The 24,222-nt window shown below is 49.3% G+C and overlaps 2 protein-coding genes across 2 annotated transcripts in view; one reads left to right on the top strand and one right to left on the bottom strand.

The window, feature by feature from the left end:
* The first annotated feature begins 329 nt into the window (after window positions 1–329).
* ABL2 (ABL proto-oncogene 2, non-receptor tyrosine kinase) lies at window positions 330–18,940 on the top strand. Its single transcript, XM_005428600.2, is given in 12 exon segments — window positions 330–570; window positions 4,017–4,187; window positions 4,902–5,197; window positions 5,781–6,053; window positions 6,782–6,866; window positions 8,429–8,606; window positions 9,179–9,363; window positions 9,653–9,805; window positions 10,631–10,720; window positions 11,901–12,074; window positions 12,600–13,733; window positions 13,736–18,940. Coding segments are annotated over 12 exon segments (3,336 nt in total). The 5' UTR covers window positions 330–464; the 3' UTR covers window positions 14,227–18,940.
* Window positions 18,941–19,066: 126 nt separating this feature from the next.
* TOR3A (torsin family 3 member A) overlaps window positions 19,067–24,222 on the bottom strand; it is a 6,954-nt gene continuing 1,798 nt past the window's right edge. The window contains exons 4-6 of the mRNA XM_031063299.1: window positions 23,641–23,816; window positions 21,617–21,741; window positions 19,067–21,203 (exon numbers count right to left, since the gene is read on the bottom strand). Of these exons, the coding sequence (XP_030919159.1) occupies window positions 20,953–21,203; window positions 21,617–21,741; window positions 23,641–23,816 (552 nt within the window). The 3' untranslated portion in view covers window positions 19,067–20,952. The remainder of the gene's footprint in view (window positions 21,204–21,616; window positions 21,742–23,640; window positions 23,817–24,222) is intronic.

The raw sequence follows: 24,222 nt of genomic DNA, 5'->3' as shown, positions 1-24,222 counted from the left end.
CAACACCCTTTGCTGTTGATTCCTGTGAGTAGTGCTCCAGCAGTGGTATGTGGAGTGGAAAAGTGAATCAATCTGGGCGGTCCCCTTAATGGGTGATCTGTTTTGTAATTTGTGCAAAGGAATTTCTCCAAGGAAACTGTTTGCTTTCTTCCCAAACATTTTGTTACCTAACTCATAGTGGAACAAAACTCTGTCTCTCCAGCTCATCTCAAAGTTGTTTCAACTTGCAGTCCAGTCCCCACATCCTCTGCGTGTTGAGCAGTCCCTGGAAAGCTCCACCCTCCCATCCAGTTAATAACCAGTTAGCCCAGGGTCTGATTTTCCCAGTCTCTGCTCTGCCTGCCCGGCAGTGCTTCCTTTCCCCTTGGCCCTCGGCCTTGTGAGCAGTGACTGCTGTGTGTGGAGCCCTTGTGCTCAGCCTCGTGGTGCCAAGCAGCCTCTTTGCCCTCTGGGAAGCACAGAACATGAGTGTGGGGACAGTCCTCTTCCAGTCCAGCAGCTATGGCAAGGAGGGCAGGCTGCTCTGCTGCCTCAGCGAGGGCACCTCTGAACCAGCTGTGAGCTTCACAGGTAGGATGCTCGGGGTGGAATCCTGTCCTGTCCCTTTCCTGTGTTTTTCTAAGTGCTTCAGGGAGGATGAGGTCCTTTCAAGTTTGTGTTTGTCTTGTAGTATGAGGCCAGCCACAGGCAGGTGTGAGATTGCCAGCTTTTATTGGGATCTTAGGATTAGTAAAATGCTTCTTTTCTCCAAGTACTTACGTAGTATTTCAGAAATAGAGACCACTTCAGTACTTAATGTGACTCTGAAATTTAAAATTTAGTATATTCTACCTCCTGCTCTGAGACTAAAGAGATTGGTAATTGGAGTGTTTGCCGCAAAGGTGGGGGACAAAGCACCCCTTACATGGTGGCTGGATAGGAAAGGTTTCATATCCGGAGAGAAGCAAATTGTATTGTGGGAATAAAGAAAAGGAAGGAGATGGATGAAGCATAACCTCCTTGTGTGACTGTGTATTACTTGTTCACTAAGTGATGATGTCAGTTTTCCATTGCATAGGAAATGGAAGTGATAATATAAGATTTATGGTTAGCCTTGAAAAGGAGCTGACATAAAACGGAATTTCCCAGCTCATTTCCTGACTTTTGGTGCAGACTGAGCTCACAAGCTGTTCAGCTGGAGGGACACCATTGGTGACATGCTTTGGTTATCTCTGTGGTGATCATATTTCTGTTCTGTGATGGATGGTGTAGATACCACACTGTATGGAACAGTGTGGGCTGTTATGGAATTATAGCCTGCAAGAAATACTTTTGTATCTGGTAAAAACCCCTTTAGGTGTTGGGTAACCTTTACAGTTATTTAAGCATTTAGGTCACTTTAAACAAGTAAAGGGAGTTAGTGAGACGTGAACTCTTAAAAGCATTTGATTTTTAGGTAATAAGATTTTTAGGTAAGCACTGTAGCTAAGTGATTGAAGCTTCTCATCAAACATTAACTTCTACTGGCTTTTTTGTACATCAAGTGGGTGTTAAGAACCTGTGCCAGCCTCCCAGGCATTCCCAAGAAAGTGCTAGGAGTCCCACATCTGCTTTGACTCCCCACTGCCAGTCCAGCACAGCCCCACACATTTCCATGTGGGCAGAACTCTTGGTGCTGAGCAGGTGGCATTTCTGCTGGCTTCACCTTGCCTGCAGTGGGCTCAGCTGGGCACAGGGCTTGCTGCAACACCTCTGGAGCTGAGCTGGCCCTGGGCTGCTTCAGGTTATCCATGGGTGCGTGGATGAACACTTAACTTTGTGCTGTCTGTGGAGCAGGGCTTGGCTGCTCAGTGTGTGAGCTTTTCTGGCTGGAGAAAGAAACTTAAAGGACGCTTTGACTTAGAATAAATGCTGTATTTTTGTTTAAAGCCTTTTACTGGTTGGCAGATACATAATTGAAAGTAAGAAGGTAATTAACACCATTAGGGGATTTTGGAGCTGAGAGGTTGGGTATTTTTTGGAAACTGCCTACTTTTGTGTTTGCTCTCTAGCAGAGATGTGTAAGTCAGGGTTCTCATGCAGCACGTTTGACTTTGCTTAAAGCATTGAAACACTCATAACATAAGTCACTGTAGGAGCATAAAGAATGTATTATTTAATTAAATAGTATTTTTACTCCATAAAGAGAGCTGGATTTAGGAACTGGTGTTCTTTCATAGAGCTGAGTATGCACACATCCAGCCCCAAGAAAATACAGTGGGATGTTGGCAGCCATGCTGTAATGTAGGTGACTGAGCATTGGGATTTCTTATTTTCCATGATAGCTTCCAGTCTGATGGGTTACTATCTTGTAAAACTAATTGCAGTTGAAAGTTAGGAATAAGAGGTGTATGTAAATATTGCATCTGCAGGCAGTGCAATCAAGGAACTGACATTTTGGTGCCTTAGTCTGTAGGCTCTTGTTTTTGTGCTAGGAGAACCTTGACAGAAGGCTACTTTTAGGTTATTAAGTAATTGCAAGATGAGCAGGTTATGCAAGAAATAGAACTCTGAATAATTACCAGAAATGCAGTCAAAAACCACTTAGCCAAGTTTAAAATGGAAACAGAGCAAACCTCAACCACTTACTTTCTCATATACCTACAGTACAGTTAAAAAATCACATTATAGGCAGGAAACCTCCCATAGCCCTCATTTTCCAGGCTTGAGCTCTGGCCTGTGACACAGATTTGGCATATTACTGTGCCTGATACATGGCAAAGGCTTCTTCCTGTTTTGTGTCTCACTGACTTCCCAGTTTCCCTATCCTGTGCTGCATTTGAGCTCTTTGTTCCTTTTTCAAGTGCCTTACGGAGCAGCTCTTGCTCATGAGTGTAAATCTCAGGGGCCTGTGGAAAAGGAGGTAGGTGTAGCCACACACATTCTCTGACAGTGTCTGCTTAAAAACATCACAAGCCTGACTTCTCAGCCCATCAGAAATGGGCCAAACCAATGACTGTAGAGCAAAGAAAGCCTCAGATTTTTTTAGAGAGAACTTTTTATGTTTAGTACACTTAATGAAATCTCCTTGCAGTATACATTTCTCTAAGTAAGTTCAGCTAGAGAATTCAGAAGTAGATATTGGGACAGGGACTTAGATCTGTGCTGTCAGAAAAAGTATATATAACTTTACACCTTCATGTGTTTTTGTTCCCTTGAGCAGCCCTCATGTATGAAACCACACCATCACTCTGTCTTTTCCTAATTTTGGCATTTACTCTACTGCATGTTCCTGGAAAACCTTTCCATGACTTAGAAAGCCAGTGATGGTCTTGACATAGCACTAGCATGAACTGTTCACAGTTTTGCTGCTTACTACAGTTCTTCCTAAACCCCTGTGGATTTAGATTCGTTTTAATCATCACAAGAACTGTAGGGACTTTTTCTTTTGTTTCTAAAACATGTCAGATTCCTCCCCCCACTCCTTTGTAGTGACAAGTTTGCATCAGTTGTCCGTTGAAACAGCAAAATAGAAATGCTGCTGCTAAATACCCAGCATCACCTGTACTGCCTTCTGTCCCTGCTCCTGTCAGTTTTCCACCTCTGTTTCCACAGTCTTGAAATGTATTACAAATCACTGTCGTTCCTGTTAATATTGAACCAGTTACTATCCCCACTTATACGTCTCATTTGTGCCATAATTCACTTTTACTTGTATTTGTAATGTTGGTTTCAAATCCAGGCTGTGTCCACCACAGAAACAATAACATTTTGTTATTAAAAGGTTTTCTTCACTACTTCATGTAATTTTAAAAAGTGCTTTTAGTTGTGCACCTATTTTTAATCTATGAATCCTTAAATAATTTTGAATACAGGTGTAGATATATAATAAGTATTAAATAGAAATTATATACACATAGCTTGCTATTTGGCTTATAGCAGTTAAATCACCTTCTCCAGGAGTTGGACTGGAGGATCCTTGTGGCGACCTTCCAACTCAGGAAGGGAAATGATTAGAGCTGTACACAAAGTGATTGCCTCTCCTGTCCTTTCCTCAGAGGCCCTGCACCGCCCCTACGGCTGCGACGTCGAGCCCCAGGCACTGAACGAAGCCATCAGGTGGAGCTCCAAGGAGAACCTGCTTGGAGCCACTGAGAGCGACCCCAATCTCTTTGTTGCACTTTACGATTTTGTAGCAAGTGGTGACAACACACTCAGCATCACCAAAGGTAACACGGGGAGTGCAGAGCAGCTGTGGGCTTGAAAACTTAGCAACAGAAATCAGGAAATGGAATCCCTGCCTGGATAGGAATGGGAATAGTGCACTTAGAGACTGGGAATAGTGCACTTAGAGAAGGTGATTCCCTACAGCAATGGTGGGAAGCAGACAGCCTGTCCCTCATGGTGCTGGAGGGACACCTGCTGGGCAGTTCTGCTGGGACAGGCACAGTCCAGCCCTCTCCTGTGCCAGGCTCCCCACATCACTGGCCCTGTGGGATACCTGCTGTAGGAAGGGCAGAGGGAAATGGGTACGTCACAGATGGTAACAAAACTTGGCAATTTCAACTGGGGGCAGAATCAAGAATTAAGCTTGCACAGACACTTTCTGATTCTGGTCAGTACATGTGTCAGAGCTGTTAAATCATATGGCACTTAAAGCTTCAAGAAAACAAACCTCAACCCTCCAAGAAAATAAAGTTTTCCTATTCTAATAAGCTGGATACAGTAAGCTTTTTGAGTTCATCTCACTGCACTAAATCAGTGAACAGTATCCTAGGTATTCTGTCTGAGCCTTTGCTTCATAAATACCTTGTATGTAGCAGTTTATTTATGATTTCTTTTGTTAAACTACAAACCCAGGCTCAATTCATGCTGAATTTCTCCCTCAAGAAGACCCAGCAGCTTGCACTGTGCTTATTTTGTGTTTTTCTTTCCGGTCCCAGGTGAGAAGTTGCGAGTCTTGGGTTACAACCAGAATGGTGAATGGAGTGAGGTACGTTCAAAGAATGGGCAGGGCTGGGTACCAAGCAACTACATCACCCCAGTGAACAGCCTGGAGAAGCACTCGTGGTACCACGGGCCCGTGTCCCGCAGCGCAGCCGAGTATCTGCTCAGCAGCCTCATCAATGGCAGCTTCCTGGTCCGGGAGAGCGAGAGCAGCCCGGGGCAGCTGTCCATCTCGCTCAGGTACGAGGGACGTGTTTACCACTACAGGATCAACACCACCTCAGATGGCAAGGTAAGCACCTCTGGACACTGCTGTGGGGAGAGGAGATGAAGATAGCATCTTGCAGAATCTCAAGTTGGAGATCCAGTATTAGTATAAAAGAACATGTGTGCCAAAGGTTTAGTGGTGACTCCCCAAAAAGTGCTTTAGAAGAAATGCAGACAGTTCTTGTCTGGGCTGAAAGCAGCTGGGTAGCAAGGTAGCTGTGGTTGGAGGTGGGGATAGCCTTCCACTGATCCCCATAGAAGCAGCAGAGCTTTAAATCAGCATTTTTAACTAAGATGAAGTAGTGGCATGTTGTGTTGAGAGACCTAAGAATTCCAGCTTCTAGTCCTGTAAAGCACGAGGCAGGAGACATTTAATTGTCACAAAAACTGACACAGCTCTTAAGTGATGGCTTACATGTAGTTGTCTTCTGCAGGTAAAAATCCCATAGATTAGTAGTTATTTACCCAACAAGAAGAGAACAAATATTCTAAAATCCTGGTTTTCTGATTTTTAAAAAAGACATCAGCACGTTTGTACCTGTTTTCCAGCGTTACTGAAAACTTGCAGCTGCCTTAATTTAAGCAGATTCCTGTTTCTTGCTCTACAGGTCTATGTGACAGCAGAAAGCCGTTTCAGCACCCTGGCAGAGCTGGTGCACCATCACTCCACGGTGGCAGATGGCCTGGTGACAACCCTGCATTACCCAGCCCCCAAGTGCAATAAGCCCACCGTGTATGGAGTGTCCCCCATCCATGACAAGTGGGAGATGGAGCGCACCGACATCACCATGAAGCACAAGCTCGGGGGAGGGCAGTATGGAGAGGTCTACGTGGGGGTCTGGAAGAAATACAATCTCACAGTGGCTGTGAAAACGTTAAAGGTGAGTTTTCAGATTCTGGGCACTGTTCATTTGGTCACTGTTTATGACATGAGTAAGGAAATTGGAATGTTCTCAATTACACCTTGTGATAAGAACATCAGAGAGCGGAGTGTGCTGCTCTGCATAAAATCCCTGCTTGGGAGTAGCTTTGCAAATCAAAGTGACCCCATCAAACTTACACCAGTGCCCGTGGCTTAGAAACAAATCGGAATTTTGGCCCAGCAGGAGCCGCATGTCCAAGTCAGACCGATAGAAATGGTTACAAACCCAACTTCCCTTCCTCCAGAGGAGCTATGGAGGCTTTAAGAAATCAAAGATGTAGAAAATACCTTCTATAAGCTGTCCTCCACTCCTGAAAAGATTCAGCTTCTCCGTTTCTCTTCCTTTTCAAAACTTTTGTTTCAACATTAACAACTGCAATTCTAAGTGGCCCCTGAATAAGTTAATTTTTATAGCTATACAGGGGAACTAAGTCAGTGATCCTGAGAGTCTTCCTCTCATCAGCCACAACACCAAATGAGAAAGCTTGGCCCTGCCAGGGTACTGCAGATCATCTGCAGGACAGCCAGGTAGCTGTTCAGGGCTAGTACGGTTTGCTTTGGTAAAAGATAAAACAGCAGAATGGAGACAAAGATGCCATCATTTATATTCAACCAGGATGTGTGGTGTCAACCAGACCTTGGTCATGAAGATAAATGTTCCCTTCTTTTGCCTCTCTGTGTGTCTAGGAAGATACCATGGAGGTGGAAGAGTTCTTGAAAGAAGCTGCTGTGATGAAGGAGATCAAGCACCCAAATCTAGTGCAGTTGTTAGGTGAGTGAAATGCCTTGCTCTTTGTGTTCTTACTTAGTCTTCATTTTGGCAGAAACTTGCCCGGTTTAAATGCAGCGGCAGCTTTTCTGTATTTATATAACTTTATGAATCAGGTCAGGTTATAGGGTGGTATTTTTGACAGCTTTATGTAATACTGGAGCTAAGAGACACTAATTTTAAATAAAACATCAAATACAGTCACTTACATTAGTAGACAACTTCGCTGTTGAGGCACGACTGTTACATAAAAGTTTGTAATATCAGCCTCCTGCTGGTTTGTGTCCTTGGCCTTAACAGGCTCCAGGGTTCAGCGATCAGGTTCAGATTCCTTCTCTGCTCTGTTAAATCAGATTTACAGAATAATTTTCTGTGGCTTATTTTTCTGAGAGAACAGGAAAAAATTGTAAGAAAATTCGAAGTGAAAGGAAAAATTCTGTTCGAAGCACAACAAATACCATTCTCCATACTTCTCAAATCAGAGACATTTACAGAAAAGGCTGCATTGAAAAGAACAAATTAGTCCATAATTAGGCAGAAGACACCAGATTGCTGCTGCTGTGAGGAACTCTGTGTATCACCAAATAAGTACATGAGATCAAACAACTTAGGACTGGAAAAATCCACAGGCTTTACATGGTGACTGTGCCCTGTTGTCTCACTGGCAGGTGCATGATATGATGATCATTATTAAATAGTTTGAAATAGCTGTTAAATCCACATGGACAAAGATTCTTAAGGAGACACCATAAACCTTTACTAGAGCTGTCAAGCCAAGCCTAGGATGAAAGGAGAAATGTGAAGAATGTGATGGCTTTTACTAATGGCAACTGTTCTGTACCCACTTTAAAAAAAGGGCACAAATGAAGTGTGTGCCAGCCCTGTCTGGTTCCAGGAGCAGCAACTCAGAGATTTGTCATCAGAGAGGTGCATTTTTGCTCTTTCTGGTGCACAGTGCTGTACTCCTGAAAGTGTAAAGAGCTGCAGGGGGGATCCCAGAGCTGTGACAAGAGTATCCTGTTGCCCTCCTCCTCCGCCTTTACATGCTTTGTACAGTGACTGTAGCAAGGAGTCATCCCAGGAATGTGTGAGAATGCTGCTCTAGGAGCAGGTCCCACCGTGCTGACTCCTTACCCAGCACATGGGAGTGGCTCACATTACTCTGTAGTGACATTTCAGTCTGGAAATCTTGCCAGCTGACAGGTACCTGCTTCCAGTTGGCCACTCTTCAGCTCTATGAAGGCAGAGAGGGGAAGAAAAGCAAACTGTGTGTTCATAATTCCTCTTTTTTCATTCTGTAACCTTTCAAAGAACAGAACTACTGCTTCATGAATATTAGATAGGAATAGTGGTGCTTTCATAGACATGTTTCTCTCTATCCATGAAGTGGATGGAGAGAAAAACAGACAGAAGCCCTGAGTTTGGTCTGCACTGACCTGGGTCTTGTCCATGGAAGTCTTCACTTTCCCAGAGGAGCGCTCAGTGGTACAAAATGCGATGTTAAATCAGGAGCAGTGGTGAGGAAGGGAAGCTCTATTCACCTGCTGCCTGCTGCTCCCTGGCAGGTGTGTGCACCCTGGAGCCCCCGTTTTACATCGTGACAGAGTACATGCCCTACGGGAACCTGCTGGACTACCTGCGCGAGTGCAACCGCGAGGAGGTCAGCGCTGTCGTGCTGCTCTACATGGCCACCCAGATCTCCTCTGCCATGGAGTACCTGGAGAAGAAGAACTTCATCCACAGGTGGGGGAGGACGTGTTGAGCTGGTACAGTTTCAGATTGCAGTGATAAACAGGCCACCAGAATGATGGGCTGGGAGTTCCAGTTTTTGGGGAGGTTTCTTCCACAGCTGGGATTCACACTGGCTTATCCACTGGCTCTGGTGGTTTCAGTAGTGTCTTGCAGTAGCTTTTCTCCAGGACTTCCATAGCAATCTTGTGCCCAACTGCCTGGAAGCCCCTGTCTGCAGACAGTGCCCACCCAAAGTCCTGTTGAAATGCAGATAAAGCCGTGCCATAAACCTGTTACCAGTGTGTGATGAGCTGCTGATCCCATCCTATCCCATCCTGTCCTTGGCGCCGTAACAGCCACCATTACTGAAAACTTAATAGAATTTTAAAAATTAATCCTAATCCAGATTTACCTCATTGCTCCTAAGAATAAGTCCACTCAGTTTCTGACACTGTTCAGGGCAAAGCTCACCTTGTCTCTACCTGCTGTATACAGAGAGCACCTGATCCAGGGGAGCAGGACCCCAAAACTGCATTCAAAAGCCCTGCTTGAGCTGCAGTGGTGTCCTTTGCTCCTTTGTACAGGGACCTGGCAGCACGGAACTGCTTAGTTGGAGAAAACCACGTGGTGAAGGTGGCTGACTTTGGCTTAAGTCGACTCATGACTGGTGATACCTACACAGCCCATGCTGGGGCCAAGTTCCCAATCAAATGGACAGCTCCTGAGAGCCTGGCCTACAACACCTTTTCAATCAAATCAGATGTGTGGGGTAAGAAAACTCACCTTCAGTGTCCTTTTCTTGTTCATTTTGGTTTTTTCTGCCAGCCCAGACAATAACTTGCTTTCTTGCCTGGGCAGAAACCCTTGTGAAGACAGTCACAGGCCAGGCCAGAACTTCATGAATTAATAATATTTTTAGCATGTGATGTCTCCACATAGATTGGCCTGAAATACCTGCCAGGAAATAATGCTACTTTAAGGTGCAGTGAAGGCCACAGAGTAATGAACAACAAAAGGGCAGACTTGTGACCAGGAATTTTGTTTTCCTCCTTTTGCAGCCTTTGGGGTGCTGTTATGGGAAATTGCTACCTATGGGATGTCACCATACCCAGGCATTGACCTCTCTCAGGTGTATGATCTGCTGGAAAAGGGCTATCGGATGGAGCAACCAGAGGGGTGCCCTCCCAAGGTGTATGAGCTGATGAGGGCATGTGAGTATCTTCTTCCAGTTGTGGGGACAAAGCCTGGGAAGGTGGGAGGAATCTGGAATTAACAGCAATACCTGATCCTCAGCATGTAACAGTGAGCTTGGGCTTCAGTTATGAAACAAAGAAGGTGGGGAATGGTGAAGGATATTACTGCTTAAAAAACCTTAAGGAAGCTGACAAAAGCCCAAAAGCTGGGAATTCATATGATCATAATGCAAAACAAGCAGAATGCCAGTGACTTTCCAGACCCTGTGGTGATACCAGCAGACAGTGCTTCCAGAATACATCCTTCTAGTGCAGATTTCTATCTGCAGATATTACACTTTTCATCATGATACTCTTCTGTAACTTCCCAAGCTCCATCTAGGATCAAGGCACTCTCCTCCTTTTTCCCCCAGAGGGTCCACACATCCTTCTTTTGGAAGGGTCTGCCTGAAATTCAGTATTAAGAGCATGGGAGCAGGATGGTGCCTGAAGCTCTACACACTCAGTTATCTGTGGCTGGGCTAGATGTGTTCAGTCCAAGCAGCCAGGGTAGCAAATACAGAATTGTCCTTTGCCCAAACAATTCAGACAGGGGGATAGGGAGATCAGAAAAACCTGTAGAGTTGGCAGAGAGCTGGGAATTTTAGAATTGGTTCCTTCTTCTCATGATTTGTTTGTGAGGATTCAGTAGGGTACTAACTGCTGCCATGAATCAGCACCTGTGAATGACTCTAAAGCCTGTTTAACAGTGGGTCAGAGTGTGACAACTTTCTGTCTGCTTGGACAGAAGAAAAATTCATCTCCCTGTTTCAGGCTCTGAGACTTTGCTTTGTGGCATTGCAGGCTGGAAGTGGAACCCACCAGACCGACCTTCCTTTGCTGAGACCCACCAGGCTTTTGAAACCATGTTCCATGACTCGAGCATCTCAGAGGGTGAGAGCTGCTGTTGTTTTCTTCCTGAAACAGCACTGGAGGTTATCCCCAGAGTGCTGTGTCTCATGGATGGGCCCTTAAGGCTCATCTGCTGGCAGTGGAGGTAAAGTGGATCTAGATCCCTTATTCTTTTAGCCATAATTGAGATCAATAACTCGTTTCACAAACATTGAATTAAAGTTCAGACACATTCCAGTGCAGGGAACAGTGTAATTTCATTTGAGCAGTAAATGCCAAAGAGCTGATTTAAAGAATATTGTCTCCTCTATCAGAGGAAATCTCTTGTTTTCCAGGCTGAAGAGTGAGGGATACTAAGTGATGGAGAGAGAGAAAGATGTATGCATATCACAGTCCCTTGCTGACTGCAGCAATTAGGTCATAAAATACTATTCTACCAGCCTCCACTTTTAACAAAATGTGCTTTAATCTCTGGATTTTCTGCTTAACTACTTCTAGGAGCAAATCTGTGCAGCTCAAGTCTGAAATATAATCTACCAGGAGGTAAAAACTGGTGAGGAATGTGATACTATTCAGCAGACAAGCAGAAATGTCAGAGCATTCTGCTCAGTTTTTAAATTAAATATGCAACTGATCCATCAACTTCCCTGCTACAGAAAAAAGACACCAGATGGAATTTTACCAGTGAGGATCTATAATAGACACATCCAGTGGCCACACAAATGCCAAGCTGGGTGTGGCCAGGAGGTTGTGGGGTTTTTTCTGTGTTGGTTTTTTTTTTGTTGACCTATTGTCAACATGCAGTCTTCATTTCTTCATCTAGGGGGACGCAGTGCTTTGCCTCAAGCAAAGCAGCTTAGACCCAGATTCCAGGGAGGACACAACTTTGGGGGTGCATCAGTAGGAGGCACCTTGATTAAAGACAGGCAAATGCATCCAGTGCTGCCTTTAGCTCTTGAGCAGCCTTTAATAGACCCCTGCTACAGATCCTACCTTGCTTTTTTTTTTTATTTCCTTGGGCTGAATTTATAAAGATGTAAATGAGTTTGAAATCGTTAGGAAAAACATCTGACCCTGAATACTTCTACACTTGAACAAAGACTAAATCCATAAATTATGTATTACTCAGTCATGGATCTCTTCCATGAAAAGACCCAGGTTTGTTTTTTTTTTCTCTTCCTTTGCTGGTTTCTGTTTTGACTATTCCCTTTTTTCCTTACAGAGGTAGCAGAGGAGCTTGGAAGAACAGCCTCATCCTCATCCATAGTTCCTTACCTGCCCCGCTTACCCATGCTTCCCTCCAAGACAAGAACCCTGAAGAAACAGGCCGAGAACAAGGAGAACATTGAGGGAACACAGGACACTGTGGAGCACTCAGCATCCAGCTCAGCACCAGGTGTGGGCACAGGGTGTAAATTCCCAGAGAAACAACAAGCAACACGACATGGGCGTGCTTTGTGCTGCTGTGTCAATTATTTACTAGCAAATAGAAAACACTGTGGTTTTTTCAATGTTCTTTTAGTAAACCCTATTGTATTTTTTCTTTCAAATTCAGTTTTGCTGCTCTTTTTTAAGTGACAGCTTCAAAACTAAAGTTAACAATGCAGCAAGAGATTTTTCTCCTATACTTAGGGTGTTTGGAAAGGAGCAGAACATTATGGGAAGGGAGCAATAGACTGAAAGAAAAGAGCAGCTCTTTTCTGATCTCTCTCCAAAGTGGCCTTCTCAGTATAGACAACAGACAAGTCACATACAGAAAAAAAGTAAAGAAAAAATCAAATACAAGTGCTTGCTTCTTCCCTCACTCTATCTCTGCAGCTCCTGGACAGGTAAATACACCAGGCCTATAGAACCCAGTGCAGGACAGGGAGGTGGAAATGGAAATAGATTATCCAGATTGACACCTGTCTCTCCTGCCCAGGTTTCATCAGAAGCACACAGCCAGCAGGCGGGTCCCCCGCGCTGCCCCGCAAGCAGAGGGACAAGTCCCCCAGCAGCCTCCTGGAGGATGCCAAAGAGACCACGTTCACCAGGGACAGGAAAGGGGGCTTCTTCAGCTCCTTCATGAAGAAGAGGAACGCTCCCACGCCTCCCAAGCGCAGCAGCTCCTTCCGGGAGATGGAGAACCAGCCCCATAAGAAATACGAACTGACGGGTAACTTTTCCTCTGTCGCTTCCTTGCAGCACGTGGACGGGTTCTCCTTTGCTCCCGCGCAGCAGGACACGAGCCTGGCACCCCCCAAGTGCTACGGAGGGGGCTTTGTGCAGAGGACCTTCTACAGCGAGGAGGGCACTGGGCCCAGCAGTGCTGGGGGTGTGAGCACTGGTGGAGGGTGGTCGGGCATCACTGGCTTCTTCACGCCACGCTTGATTAAAAAGACGCTGGGTTTACGAGCAGGAAAACCCACTGGCAATGAAGAAGCTTCAAAGCCTTTTCCAAGGTCAAACTCTACATCTTCCATGTCCTCAGGGCTTCCAGAGCAGGATAGGATGGCAATGACCCTTCCCAGAAATTCCCAGAGGTCAAAAATTCAGCTGGAACGGACTGTGTCCACCTCCTCCCAGCCTGATGAGAGCACAGAGAGGGCCAGTGACCTGATTCCCAAAAGGTTTGAAGAAGGCCCTGCTTTGACCAGAGAGAGACCAAAAGCAAAACTCTTGCCAAGGGGTGCCACAGCACTCCCTTTTCGAACTCCCTCCGCGTCGGAAGAAAAGGAGGGTCCGGGGCTAGTGGCAGCTCCTAAGGGCAAGGAGAAAAACAGTGGCCCACGACAAGGGGCCCTTGAGGATGGCGAGAGGCCGGGGTGGTCATCTCCGGTAAAGGCTGCAGCAATACTTCCAACCACTCATAACCACAAAGTGCCAGTCCTAATCTCACCCACTCTAAAACACACTCCAGCAGACGTGCAGCTCATTGGCACAGACTCTCAGGGTAATAAATTTAAGCTCTTATCTGAGCATCAGGTCACTTCTTCTGGCGACAGGGACCGGCCCAGACGGGTAAAACCAAAGTGTGCTCCACCTCCACCACCGGTGATGCGGCTCCCCCCCCCGCCCAAGGGAGAAAGAAGGCAGCAGCAGCAGCAGCACCTGTTGGTGGAAAATCCGGGAGGCCCGTGATGCCTCCGCCCCAAGTGCCTCTGTCAACGTCTTCCACCTCCCCAGTGAAAATGGCCAACGGCACGGCCGGCGCCAAGGTAGCGCTGAGAAAGACCAAACAGGTGGCTGAGAAAATCCCCGCAGACAAGATCAGCAAGGAGGCGCTGCTGGAGTGTGCAGATCTCCTCTCCAGCGCCATCGCCGAGCCCACGCCCAACAGCCAGCTGGTGGACACGGGGCACCAGCTGCTGGATTACTGCTCAGGCTACGTGGACTGCATCCCCCACACGCGCAACAAATTCGCCTTCCGGGAAGCCGTGAGCAAACTGGAACTCAGCCTGCAGGAGCTGCAGGTGTCCTCGACGGCTGCTGGTGTCCACGGGGCGAACCCCGTCCTTAATAACTTATTGTCATGTGTCCAAGAAATCAGTGATGTGGTGCAAAGGTAGCTACTGTCAATCTGGGTAAGAGAAACACACACGGGGAGGGCGGGACTGTTTTTCTGTACTGATGCTTTCAAAAGGAAAGACTGATACTTGAGTATGTGAAGTACCTCAGATCACTGAGTTCTCCTCACGTTTACAGGTTCATCTCAAAAAATTGGGGATGGAGAGGGTAGATTAAAGCTGTAAGGGGCAGAACATCAAGGATCTGTCCCTACCTAGTCAGGCTGATCTGCTTGGTATGGCAAGGGAAAGAAAGTTCCTTCTCCTCCCCTGGAGAGGCAGGAGAACCGATGGCAGGTTCTCCCTCTGGGCAGGATGGTGGTGACAGCTGGAGCCCTGGGCTGGCTGCAGCTGCCTGGCTGCACAGATCCCACCCTGGCTGCTCTCACCTGTGCTTTGCTGTCCTGATGAGGCCAAGGAAAGGCACTGGGGCTCTGCTGGTACCAAGGGCAGAGCAGCCGGAGCAGCTCCAGAGGGGGGTCATGTGCAGCTGGGGGAAAGGTCTAATGCACTGACAGTATTCAGAGCTGCTGGAGGTGGATGCACTGGTCTGGATGGCTTAACTTCCACAGCACTGTTGCTGCTGTAATGAGAACTGCAAGATTAGTTAATATATGAAACTGTCCCTTTTCCCTCCTGTCCACCTCATCCACCATGTTCTCATTGTCATTGTATTGGAAGTGTCAGGGATGCTGGGCAGACTTACCACTGGAATTCCCCCTTCCCACCACACGGCCTTCACTCAGCTGATACCTATTTCTAGTGGTCTAGCACAGGTGCTGCTGGATGGTCATTTTTGAGTAGTTTGGGGCTCTTGCACAACTTGCCAGTGTTGTTGTTGGGGTGGGTGGGTTCTTCCTTTTTTTAAGCTCTAGATTGTTTTTAACTTGTTACCACGTTTACCCCCCAGTTCAGTGTGATCACCGTGAGGACCCATGGTAGGTAAGGCAGAGCCTCTGCCTCCCTGGCTGTTCTCCACATTCCTTTAGCAGTCACAGCCCTGCAGGCCCAGCTGGAGAACCAGAAAGTATAGCCCAGGCTGCCCACCACGTGTCCTTACTGCTGCAGGACTCCCTGCACCTGTCCCTTAGCCTTCACACTGCCAGATTCCTGGGATTTGTTCTGGTGTTTACCTGTCTCACAAGCTTCTCTGCATCCCAAGGTGATAAAGTGTGGCAGCACACAGGAAACACCACAGGTATCTCCGTGGATTTGTTCCCATATTTTAAAGGCTAGACCAGAATCCTGCACTGTGGTGTAGGGCATGTGCACATAACCTGTGCACAGCTGTGCCTGAGGCGTGGCAACAAAAGCTGTGGCTCTGCCTTGAAGGGCTCCCAGTGGGTCTCTGATGCCTTCTAACAACCCCAGAATGAGAGCAGCTGAGTGGTTGGTGTTGTCATCCTTGGTCCTGGTGCTGTTTGCAGACTGTTGTGGCCTCAAAAAGCTGGTCTGTGTCTATGCACAGCTCCCCAAGGTGTGAATGTACTGGCAAGTAGGTAGAGCTCAGTTGCTGGTTTGTGAAAGGAAACAGGCCTGAAACCTGGCCCCAAATACACCTTACCTGCATGCTGCTGCTCCCTGCACACTGCTGGTGATAGAGGGTCTTGCTTGCTTTGCACCTTAAGCCTTTATTTTTTTGGCTAAAACACTTTCTAAACTTGTTTTTGAAGTGTGGCTGTGCTGCTTTTAGTCTGAGCATTTAGAATGGAGCTGTGGCACAGGTGTGACTTTAGAAGATGGCACTTTGTTTCTGTCTAGAAGCACATGGTGGTGCTTGGAAGAAGGCTGGGTGTCTCAGCAAGGGTCCCTGTTTTATCCACAAAACATAGCGAGACAGGCCTGGAAAAATCTTTAGAAATGGGCTGAGAATCCTCATTTCATTTCTGGTCTGAGCTAAGCAAAGTTATTTCAGGGTGTGTGGAGACACAGCAGAGAGCAGCATGTGAGGTACAATGGAGCAGTGAGCTGCTGTGGCCCAGAAGTGAAGTGATGGGGGGGAAAGAACCAAGCAACCCCTTGTGCTGGCAAGTCCTGATCCCTGCAGCCCTGGGCTGTCCCACGGCTCTTCCACAGGCAGAGTACCAACCCCTTATCTCCTAGACTTTACTGAGGGCTTTTGTGGTTTACCTTATCTCTTCCAGTCATCTTCATGGAAGGTGTGCATCCAAACTGACTGCCTTTGGAAAGGTGACCTGCAAAGGGAAGGTGGCTTGTGGCATTGCTTCACAGGGCCTGTCAAACAATCAGAAGGATTTAGAAGGTGGGGGGCTCTCTTTTCTTGGGGGCAGAAGGGCAAGTCTTGCTTACCCTGGCAGGCCATCACATGGTTCCATGATTGTACTGCTGCTCAGCTTGGGACAAGAGGGCTGGAACTGAAGAGATTCCAGGGAAAGGAATTTTAACCAGAACATTTTAAAGTTTAGCCCAATTCTGATCAATATTTTGAAAGAAGCCCCCCCCCTTTTTTGGTTTTTTTTTTCTTTTCCTAAATGCCAGTCTTCCAGAAAAGCTACAGCAAAAGTGGTAGAATAGCAATATGGAATTTCTAACTACTAGAACTCCTCTCTTGCTGCCCTTTCTGAAGAAAGCAGCTGTGTCCCAATGAACACTGTGGGCCATCCCCACTTCCTTTCAGGTGCCCCATTTTCTCCTTGCCCCTGCAGCAGACAGGGCAGTGGGACAGGGCAGCATCCAGCTGCTTTTCCAGAGTCACAGAATGGCTGAGGTTGGAGGGAACTTTAGAGAGCACCTGGTCCAAACACTCTCCCAAGCAGGGCCACCAAGAGTCACCTGTGAGCACCATGTCCAGGCAGCTTTTGGGCATCTCCAAGCACAGAGACTCTACAACCCCTATGCCCCACACAGGAGCCCCTTCAGTGCTGACCCCTCCTCTGGGTCAAAATCAAAGGCTGGTGGAATTTGGGGATTGTCACTCTCATGGGAAGTGTCTTCCCTGCCCTCACCTGTCATCAAACATCAGGTAGGCAGATTGTGGCAGAGGTGGTGCTTGACAGGTTTTTTTCCCCCTAAAGTGAAGGCTGTGGAATTGCTGGGACTTCTGCTGCCCTAGAGTGTTTTATTCCCAAACTGCAATGCTCCCCTGCCCTCTGGCAGGATAGCAAAAGGAATCTGGGAAAGCTGGTTCTGCTGTAAATTACCATCCAGTTGTCTTTTCTTCCACTGCTGCTTCTAAGACTTCTACCATTCCCTGTCCCTTTAGCTAGGTCTGCCTTTCTCTTCAGCCTTAAAGGTCTCCACTGTGGCCAGTTCTCTGTTTTCAGCCTGGCACCAGATGTGCAAAGGAACAAATGTGGGTGCTGACACCCCATTATTTGTCCCAGTGAAGAGCACTTCCTGCTCCATGGTTTGGGGCAGGGGACAAGGCAGAAGTCCCGTTGCTTCTTCTCCTCAGCACTGTCAGACAGCTGTGGGGGCACAGCTGGAGCTGGGCTGGCTCTCTTGCACTGCTGTGGGCCAGAATTTAAAGCAGTTGTCTTTGCCATGGGGAGGGCACCAAGCACAAAGCACAGAGTGAGCTCAGGGGGGCACTTTCTCTCCCTACCACTGTGGGAATAGCTGACTCACAGGTGCAATTCTCTCCTCTTCCTGCACTGCAGACCCTTCTTAACCCCAAAGTGGTGCACTTGATTTAGTCATGTTCTTCATTAGTGTGGGCAGGGTGAGGCTGAGCTTGGAGTCTGGGTCTTGGGAGTGCACCAAATTCAGCCAGTGGGAAAGGGGAATTGAAGGGAGCAGGGTTGCTGATGGCACAGCAGGGAGGGAGAGAGGAGAGGCTGTGCTTGTCCTCCTCAGGATTTCTCCTGGGTGCCACTGGCCCTGTGGCTGTGAGACACGGCCACACACAAGGGCTGACATCTGTCAGGGTGCTTTGGGGGAGTTGTGGGGCACAGGGAGCCAAACCCCACCGTGGAGACAGAGCAGCCCCTCCCCACCAGGCAGAGGTGTGGGTGGGTCACACTGCAGCCACAGAGCAATCCCAGCCCTCGTGTCCTACCGCTTACCTGAGTCAGGCTTTTCCACAGCACTGACAGGCACCAGTGACTCCACAGGATGGTGGTCCCAAAGCCATCAGGCTGCTGCCTTCTCTGGGACACTCAGCTCAGCCCTGCTGCCTTCTCTGGGACACTCAGCTCAGCCCTGCTGCTCACCAGGAGCTGGCAGGGAGACTTAAAGGGAACTGCAGCACGTGTGGAGGCTGCTGGGGTGGTGCTGCTCATCCCTGGAGTGTGGAACAAAGCCCTCAGCCCACTCTCTGGTAGCAGGTCTCAGGAGGTTCTGGGACACGGATTTGTTTTTCCCAGCTCCAGGCTCAGCAATGTCTGTACCAAAGGAGGTCGTGCTTCCCCATGTGTCTGTTGTGCACGGGAGGTGGAGCCTGCTCGGCTCACATGGCACTGTTTGTATTGGTAGTGAACTCGTTGAGGGCAGGAATGGATTGAAATGAATCACATTAATCACCAATCACTCTTAGCAGTGTTGTCAACTGTTTTTGTTTTTTAATTGTTATTGTAATATATTTTGGTTGTTTTTCTAATTTAATTCTCTCACTATCGTCTGACTGTGAACTGCGAACAGTGTTAAACTTGATGTAAATAAGGCCTTGGAAGGGCCTCTTTGCCTGTTGTTCCACAAAGTTTTGCCAATTTGCATTTTGTTTTAAATAAAGGTTGCAATATTTTATTGGCAAAAACCACTCAAGTAGATGCTGGGTTTTTTTTCCCCTTAATGAATATTTGAAACTGCTCAGTCCTAACCAGAAGCTCTTTAATTTGGGTAGAAAAAATTGTTAAAAAAGAGAGATAATTGAATTCCACCAGGATGCAGAAAAAGCAGTATCTTTATTTATGCAGTATCTATTTAGAACCAAACTGTTGCCCTGGCGTGGTCAGAGAGCAGCTGTTGCTGTGGTGGGGCTGAGCAGAGCTCACCCAGGTGTGACACGCACACTGGTGCCCCAGCAGAGCGCAGCTCTGGCCTCGCCCTTGTCAATGTCACCCCCACCTCCCTCAGCAGCCAGAGCTGCTCCCTGCCCACCTCAAACCAGTCCCCCAGTGACCTCCTGCCACCCCAGCCTGGGGCAGCCTAACCCAGCTGAACACTTGTTGACATTCAGGAAAAATCCTGGGTTATCCTGGCTTGCACACACAACCTTTAGGCCACTAACCTTCGGCACACAGCTTGCTAAACCTCCTGCCCAGGTGACCAAACACAAGCTGAGCTGTGTCCTGTGAGGCAGCAGCCTCCCTGCCCCAGCTGGAGGCATCACCCCAATGGTTCCCAGGTTTCTGACACCTGAGATTAACCATAAACCAAGTCTCAGAAATGCCTGATCACCCCCACTGGCACAGCCCCAAAGTCTGTTCCACACAGGTGGGTTAAGGCAGCTGCACTGGCTGAGCAGTGGGAGAGCAGCTGCCTCATCTCTGCCTGGGGCTGTGACACCTCCTCAGATAACAGGGCCTGGAGGGAAGCAGGGACTCAGAGGCTGCAGGGCCCGGAGGTGTCTGTCTGGTCACTCTTCCCCAGAGGTCACACTGCTCATCACTGGCACCACAAAATGGGTTAGAGCTTAAAACAGACCAAAGGTCCCCTGTGGGGGTGGCTGGGAAGCCAAGCCCTGTCCTTGGCAGGGGCTGTGTCACTCCTGGCCAGCACAGCCCTGTTGGAAGGGAGTTTTGACCCAGAGGTCACAGAGCGATTCCCGTAACACTGATGAAATGTTTTGGAGCTGCTGCAACACACTTATCACCTGGCCAGACAGCAAACAGCCCCTTGTAGTAGTAGTAGTAATAATAATAATAATAATGCTGATGTCAGCCAAAAAGCCACATCATGAAATGTACTGAAGACAAAAACGAAAAAATGAAGGCAAAAATCCAAGCTTTTACTGCATCCATGAAAACTCACATTCAGCTGCAGCCTGATGCTTCAGCCACCATCCTCCTCACCTGCCCTTTGTCCTTGGGCAGAGGAGTTCTCTCCCCTTTTTGGTTCTGCAGTGAAGGAAATGGGCTCTTCACCAACCTGCTCAGTAAAATAATTGCAGCAGAAGTTCCCCTCCCCCCGGCAGCTGCTTCCATACAACGGAAGACTCCAGTGAGAGGTGGACACTCCAAGGTGAGAGCTATGGATTTGGCATCTCCAGAGGAGATTATTCAGTCCTTTTTTCCCTGCACGCACTACAATCCTGGCACATGTGTCCCTGAGCAGCAAACACCTTAGAAAGGCATGACAGCAACAGAAGGGAAAAACTCTTCTCCACTAAAGCAGTTCTGTGTGATGTTGTAAAATGACAGAGAAAACTGGGGACAGGGATGTGGCTTGGGCCACACTGTCTCAACAGGACCAGCCTGTCCAAGGCCTCCCTTCACCATGCAGCAACAAACCAAGGACTTGGACATTCCCAGTCCCCAGTCACATGTAACAGCATCTGTCAGCAGAACCATATCATCCCTCCAGCTAAAAGAAGGGACTTAGAACACCAGACAGGCTCCAGACAGCCAAGCACAGGCTGTCCCCACATCCCAGGAGTAAGGGATGCACCTCCTTCCCTGCAACAGCTCTGGGGGGCTTAAGTCTCTGTTAAGTCCCTGTGCAAGTGCCTGGCTGGGTCATCTGCCTCTGACCCTGTGCAAAGAGAGCAGCTCCCGGAGTGCAGAACCACCTTCAGCACAAGAACCTCAGCAGGTCAGGTCCCCCTGGTGTTCAAGGAAGGAAGTAATTGATGCGCTGGGGCACGGATTTGCAGCCCTGTGCAGAGAAAAGCTTCTCCTCTTTGGGGACAAACACCATCATCTGGGCCACCTGGTCGAGCGTTGCCTCGGTGTAGTGAATGCCCCGGGCCAGGAAGGCGTCCCGTGCACAGAGCCTCACGTGCTGGTACTCCAGGGGCAGGAACGGCACCACGAAATCAATCAGGTTCTCCCTGAGGAGCTGGCTGTGGGCATAGCTGTTCTCTGAGCACAGCACAAGAAAGGCAAACTCAGAAGCTTCACCTGAGAGCATCATCCCATCAGGCTTGGCTCTGAGGGGCTCATCCAGTGGGACCCCCTTGTGCAGAGCTGCTCAGCACTCTGAGCACAGAGCATCTCTAGGAGTCACACCAAGAGATGCCTGGAGCCCCAAAGAAGCCTCAGCACCGCCCTGTGAGGCTGAGCTGCCTCTTCCCCCAGCCATTGTCAGGGCTGAAGGCGCCTGGAGGCCTCTTGGCTCACAGGGACCACGGCTGGGGCTCTCATTGTCAACAATCCCTGGAGTGAGGGTCTGTTCCCCAGGCACAGCCCTGTGGGGCACTCAGTGGATGGGACACTGCAGAGGGGCAGCCTTGCAGCAGCCTGCCCACAGCCCCCCAGGCAGGCCCAGCCCTTCCCTGCAGCCTCCTGCAGCTCCAGCCGCAGCCGCTGCTCCAGCAGCTCCAAGGGGATCTCCTCCCGTGCCCGGCCGGCTCGCCAGAACTCCAGGGCCACCTCATTGATGGTGTTGCCACCAAGATTGCTGTGGACACAGAGGGAAGTCACTCGAGATTTCCCCCAGAGAGAGCTGGCAGCACCTTCCCTGCAGGCAGGCCCCAGCAGTGCTGCTGGCAACAGAGGATTTGCTGTCTAGGATCAGCACATGGAGAGCCAGTGTTCTTCCCAAAGAGCCCCTTTCCACAGGAATGCAGCTGTCTGCCATCCTGCCAGGGGCAGCAGGATCCTCCATCTCCCTCAGTCCCCTGTCCTGGCTTGGGAAGCCACCAACCTTGCAGGTGACACTTGGCTCCACACCAAATGCTGAACAAGCCAGCACAAAGTCCAGGTTAAAGGGCAGAGCACGTGGCAGGAGTCCCTCTGGAAGTAAAGGTCCAGGGCAGGGATTCAAGTGGCAGCCCAGGACTTGGCACAGCATCCTCTGCTCATGGGACAAAGCAGCAACACAGCTCCCACCTAAGGGCTCCTCTGGACACCCATGGGGGCAGCTCTGGGGTGGAGTTTGCAAGGTCCTGGCAGTTGCTGAGGGTCCCAGGACAGCCCTTCAGCCTGGAAAGCAGGTCCAGGAAAGGTGTTCCCCATCCCCAAGTGCTGGTGAGGGGCTTGCCCCCAGCCCTGAATGCCCCAGTGGACTGGGAACCAGCTGGATGCAGAACTTGTGTGGGTGGGAGGCAGAGAGGCAGTGGGAGGTGCAGATCTTGCACCCCACCCTCATGGCAGAGGCTCTGGACCCCACATGGAAGGCAGGGAAAATTAAAAAGCCACCACTGTTTCCCACCATGCCCCCACCCACTGTCAGGGAGAAAACAGCCTGTACTGATCCTGCTCCCAACCCAAAGAGCCCCTTTAGGCTGGACAGGCAGCCAGCCCCACCCCATCTGTAGCACCCTGCCAGTGCCCACAGGAGCCCTGCGCCACAGCCATCCCTGCTAAAGCAGGTCAGTGTCACGCTGCCACCAGGAGTGATGAAACCCCTGGGGTGACACACTGCTGCAGTTCAAGGCACCTCACTCCCCTCTGCTTGCTGACACTGTGTCCATTCCTGACCTGCATGGCTGCCAAGCAGGACACCAGCCCTGTGCAGCTGGCAGCACGTCCAGCCCTGCTGAGCAACAGGGCAGGACCTGCCCCTTCCACCACAGCCCCTTCCACACAGCTGGGACCAGAGTGAGGGCAGTTCCACAGGCACTGGGCACACAGGCAGGGAAACCTCTCTGAGGGAAGCACCAAGCTTGGAGGTTGGAACCTTTGCCTGGATGGTGGAAGTGGAGAAGGAATGCTCTGCTCACCTCCAACCACCAGGAACAGACATGCCAGAGCCAAGCTCAAGGCTGCAATGCCCAAACTGAAGGGGGCCCAAGATCCTGATCTCTGACTCTTTAAGGGAACTTCAGTCAGGTGCCTGCCTCACATCCTGGTTCTGAGATGTCCCATTTCTCCCTCCAGCTGCATCCCACACAGAGACAGTGCTGGGGTGCACCTGTGCCCGGCTCTTGGGAAAGGAACCAACTAAACCAGGCTGTGCTGATGCCAGGATCAGCCTCACAGCACCTGTGCAGCCACAGCCAGGCAGTGGGAACTCCCCAGCTCCTAACAATGCATGGGAACTTCCCACCAGGACCTTCAGCCCTAACTCTGCTCCCTGGAGTGTGACATCTGCCCAACTGGGCACGGTGACATGATTTTAATTGACTGTGCTTCCTTGCCTCCAAATCTAGACTGTGGCTCAGGTGTCCCAACCCAGCTGGACCTCAGCTCCTCCTGCAAATGTTCCCAGGGAGAGTGCCCAGCATGCACAGGTAAAACTGAACATGGAGGCAACCCCCACGAGGGAACAAGGCACCTGTGCCCTCCCCTGCAGCCTCAGCCCCTTGTATCACACACCTCTGGGGACAAACACCATTACTTGGGGACCAGAAATCACCTGAGGAAGAGGAAGATGGATCTCTGCTGATCTGCCTGGTCCTTGTTGGTGTGCTGAGCCATGAAGGGTGTGATGGCATCCAGGAGGTTGGAGTGCAGCTTCTCGGCCTCGTCGAAGATGAGCAGGGCCTGCCTGCAGCGCTGCAGGGTCTCGCTGATCTGCCTCTGCAGCTGGGCCTGCAGCGGGGAGCGCAGTCAGGAGCCCGGGGACCACCCAGCCAAGCACCACAGCTGCTCCATCCCCTCCCACCCAGCAGGACAGGGCAGACAACAGGAAGAGCAAAGGCAGGAAAAAGAGTGAGGTGGGATAGATTAGTTTAATAAGTGAAAGAAAGAGGAAAGAAAGACATCAAGTGGTGCAAAGGCAGCCACCCACCCTGCCACAAACAGACTGATGCCCAGCCCGTCTCTGAGCAATGACTTCCTGCCCCCAAATCCCCTCCCTGCAGCTTTTATTCCTGAGCATGGCAGTAAATGATATGGAATATCCCTTTGGCACTAGGACTCAGCTCTTTGGCATGTCCCAAACTTCTTGTACTGACCTCAGGGGCTGAGTGGGAGAGAGGGGAAGCCCTGAGGCTGT

The sequence above is a fragment of the Geospiza fortis genome, unplaced genomic scaffold (genome assembly GCF_000277835.1).
Source record: "Geospiza fortis unplaced genomic scaffold, GeoFor_1.0 scaffold506, whole genome shotgun sequence".
NCBI classification, from domain to species: domain Eukaryota; kingdom Metazoa; phylum Chordata; class Aves; order Passeriformes; family Thraupidae; genus Geospiza; species Geospiza fortis.
The sequence above is the reverse complement of the archived record's forward strand: the minus strand, read 5'-3'. Positions and strand labels throughout refer to the sequence as shown.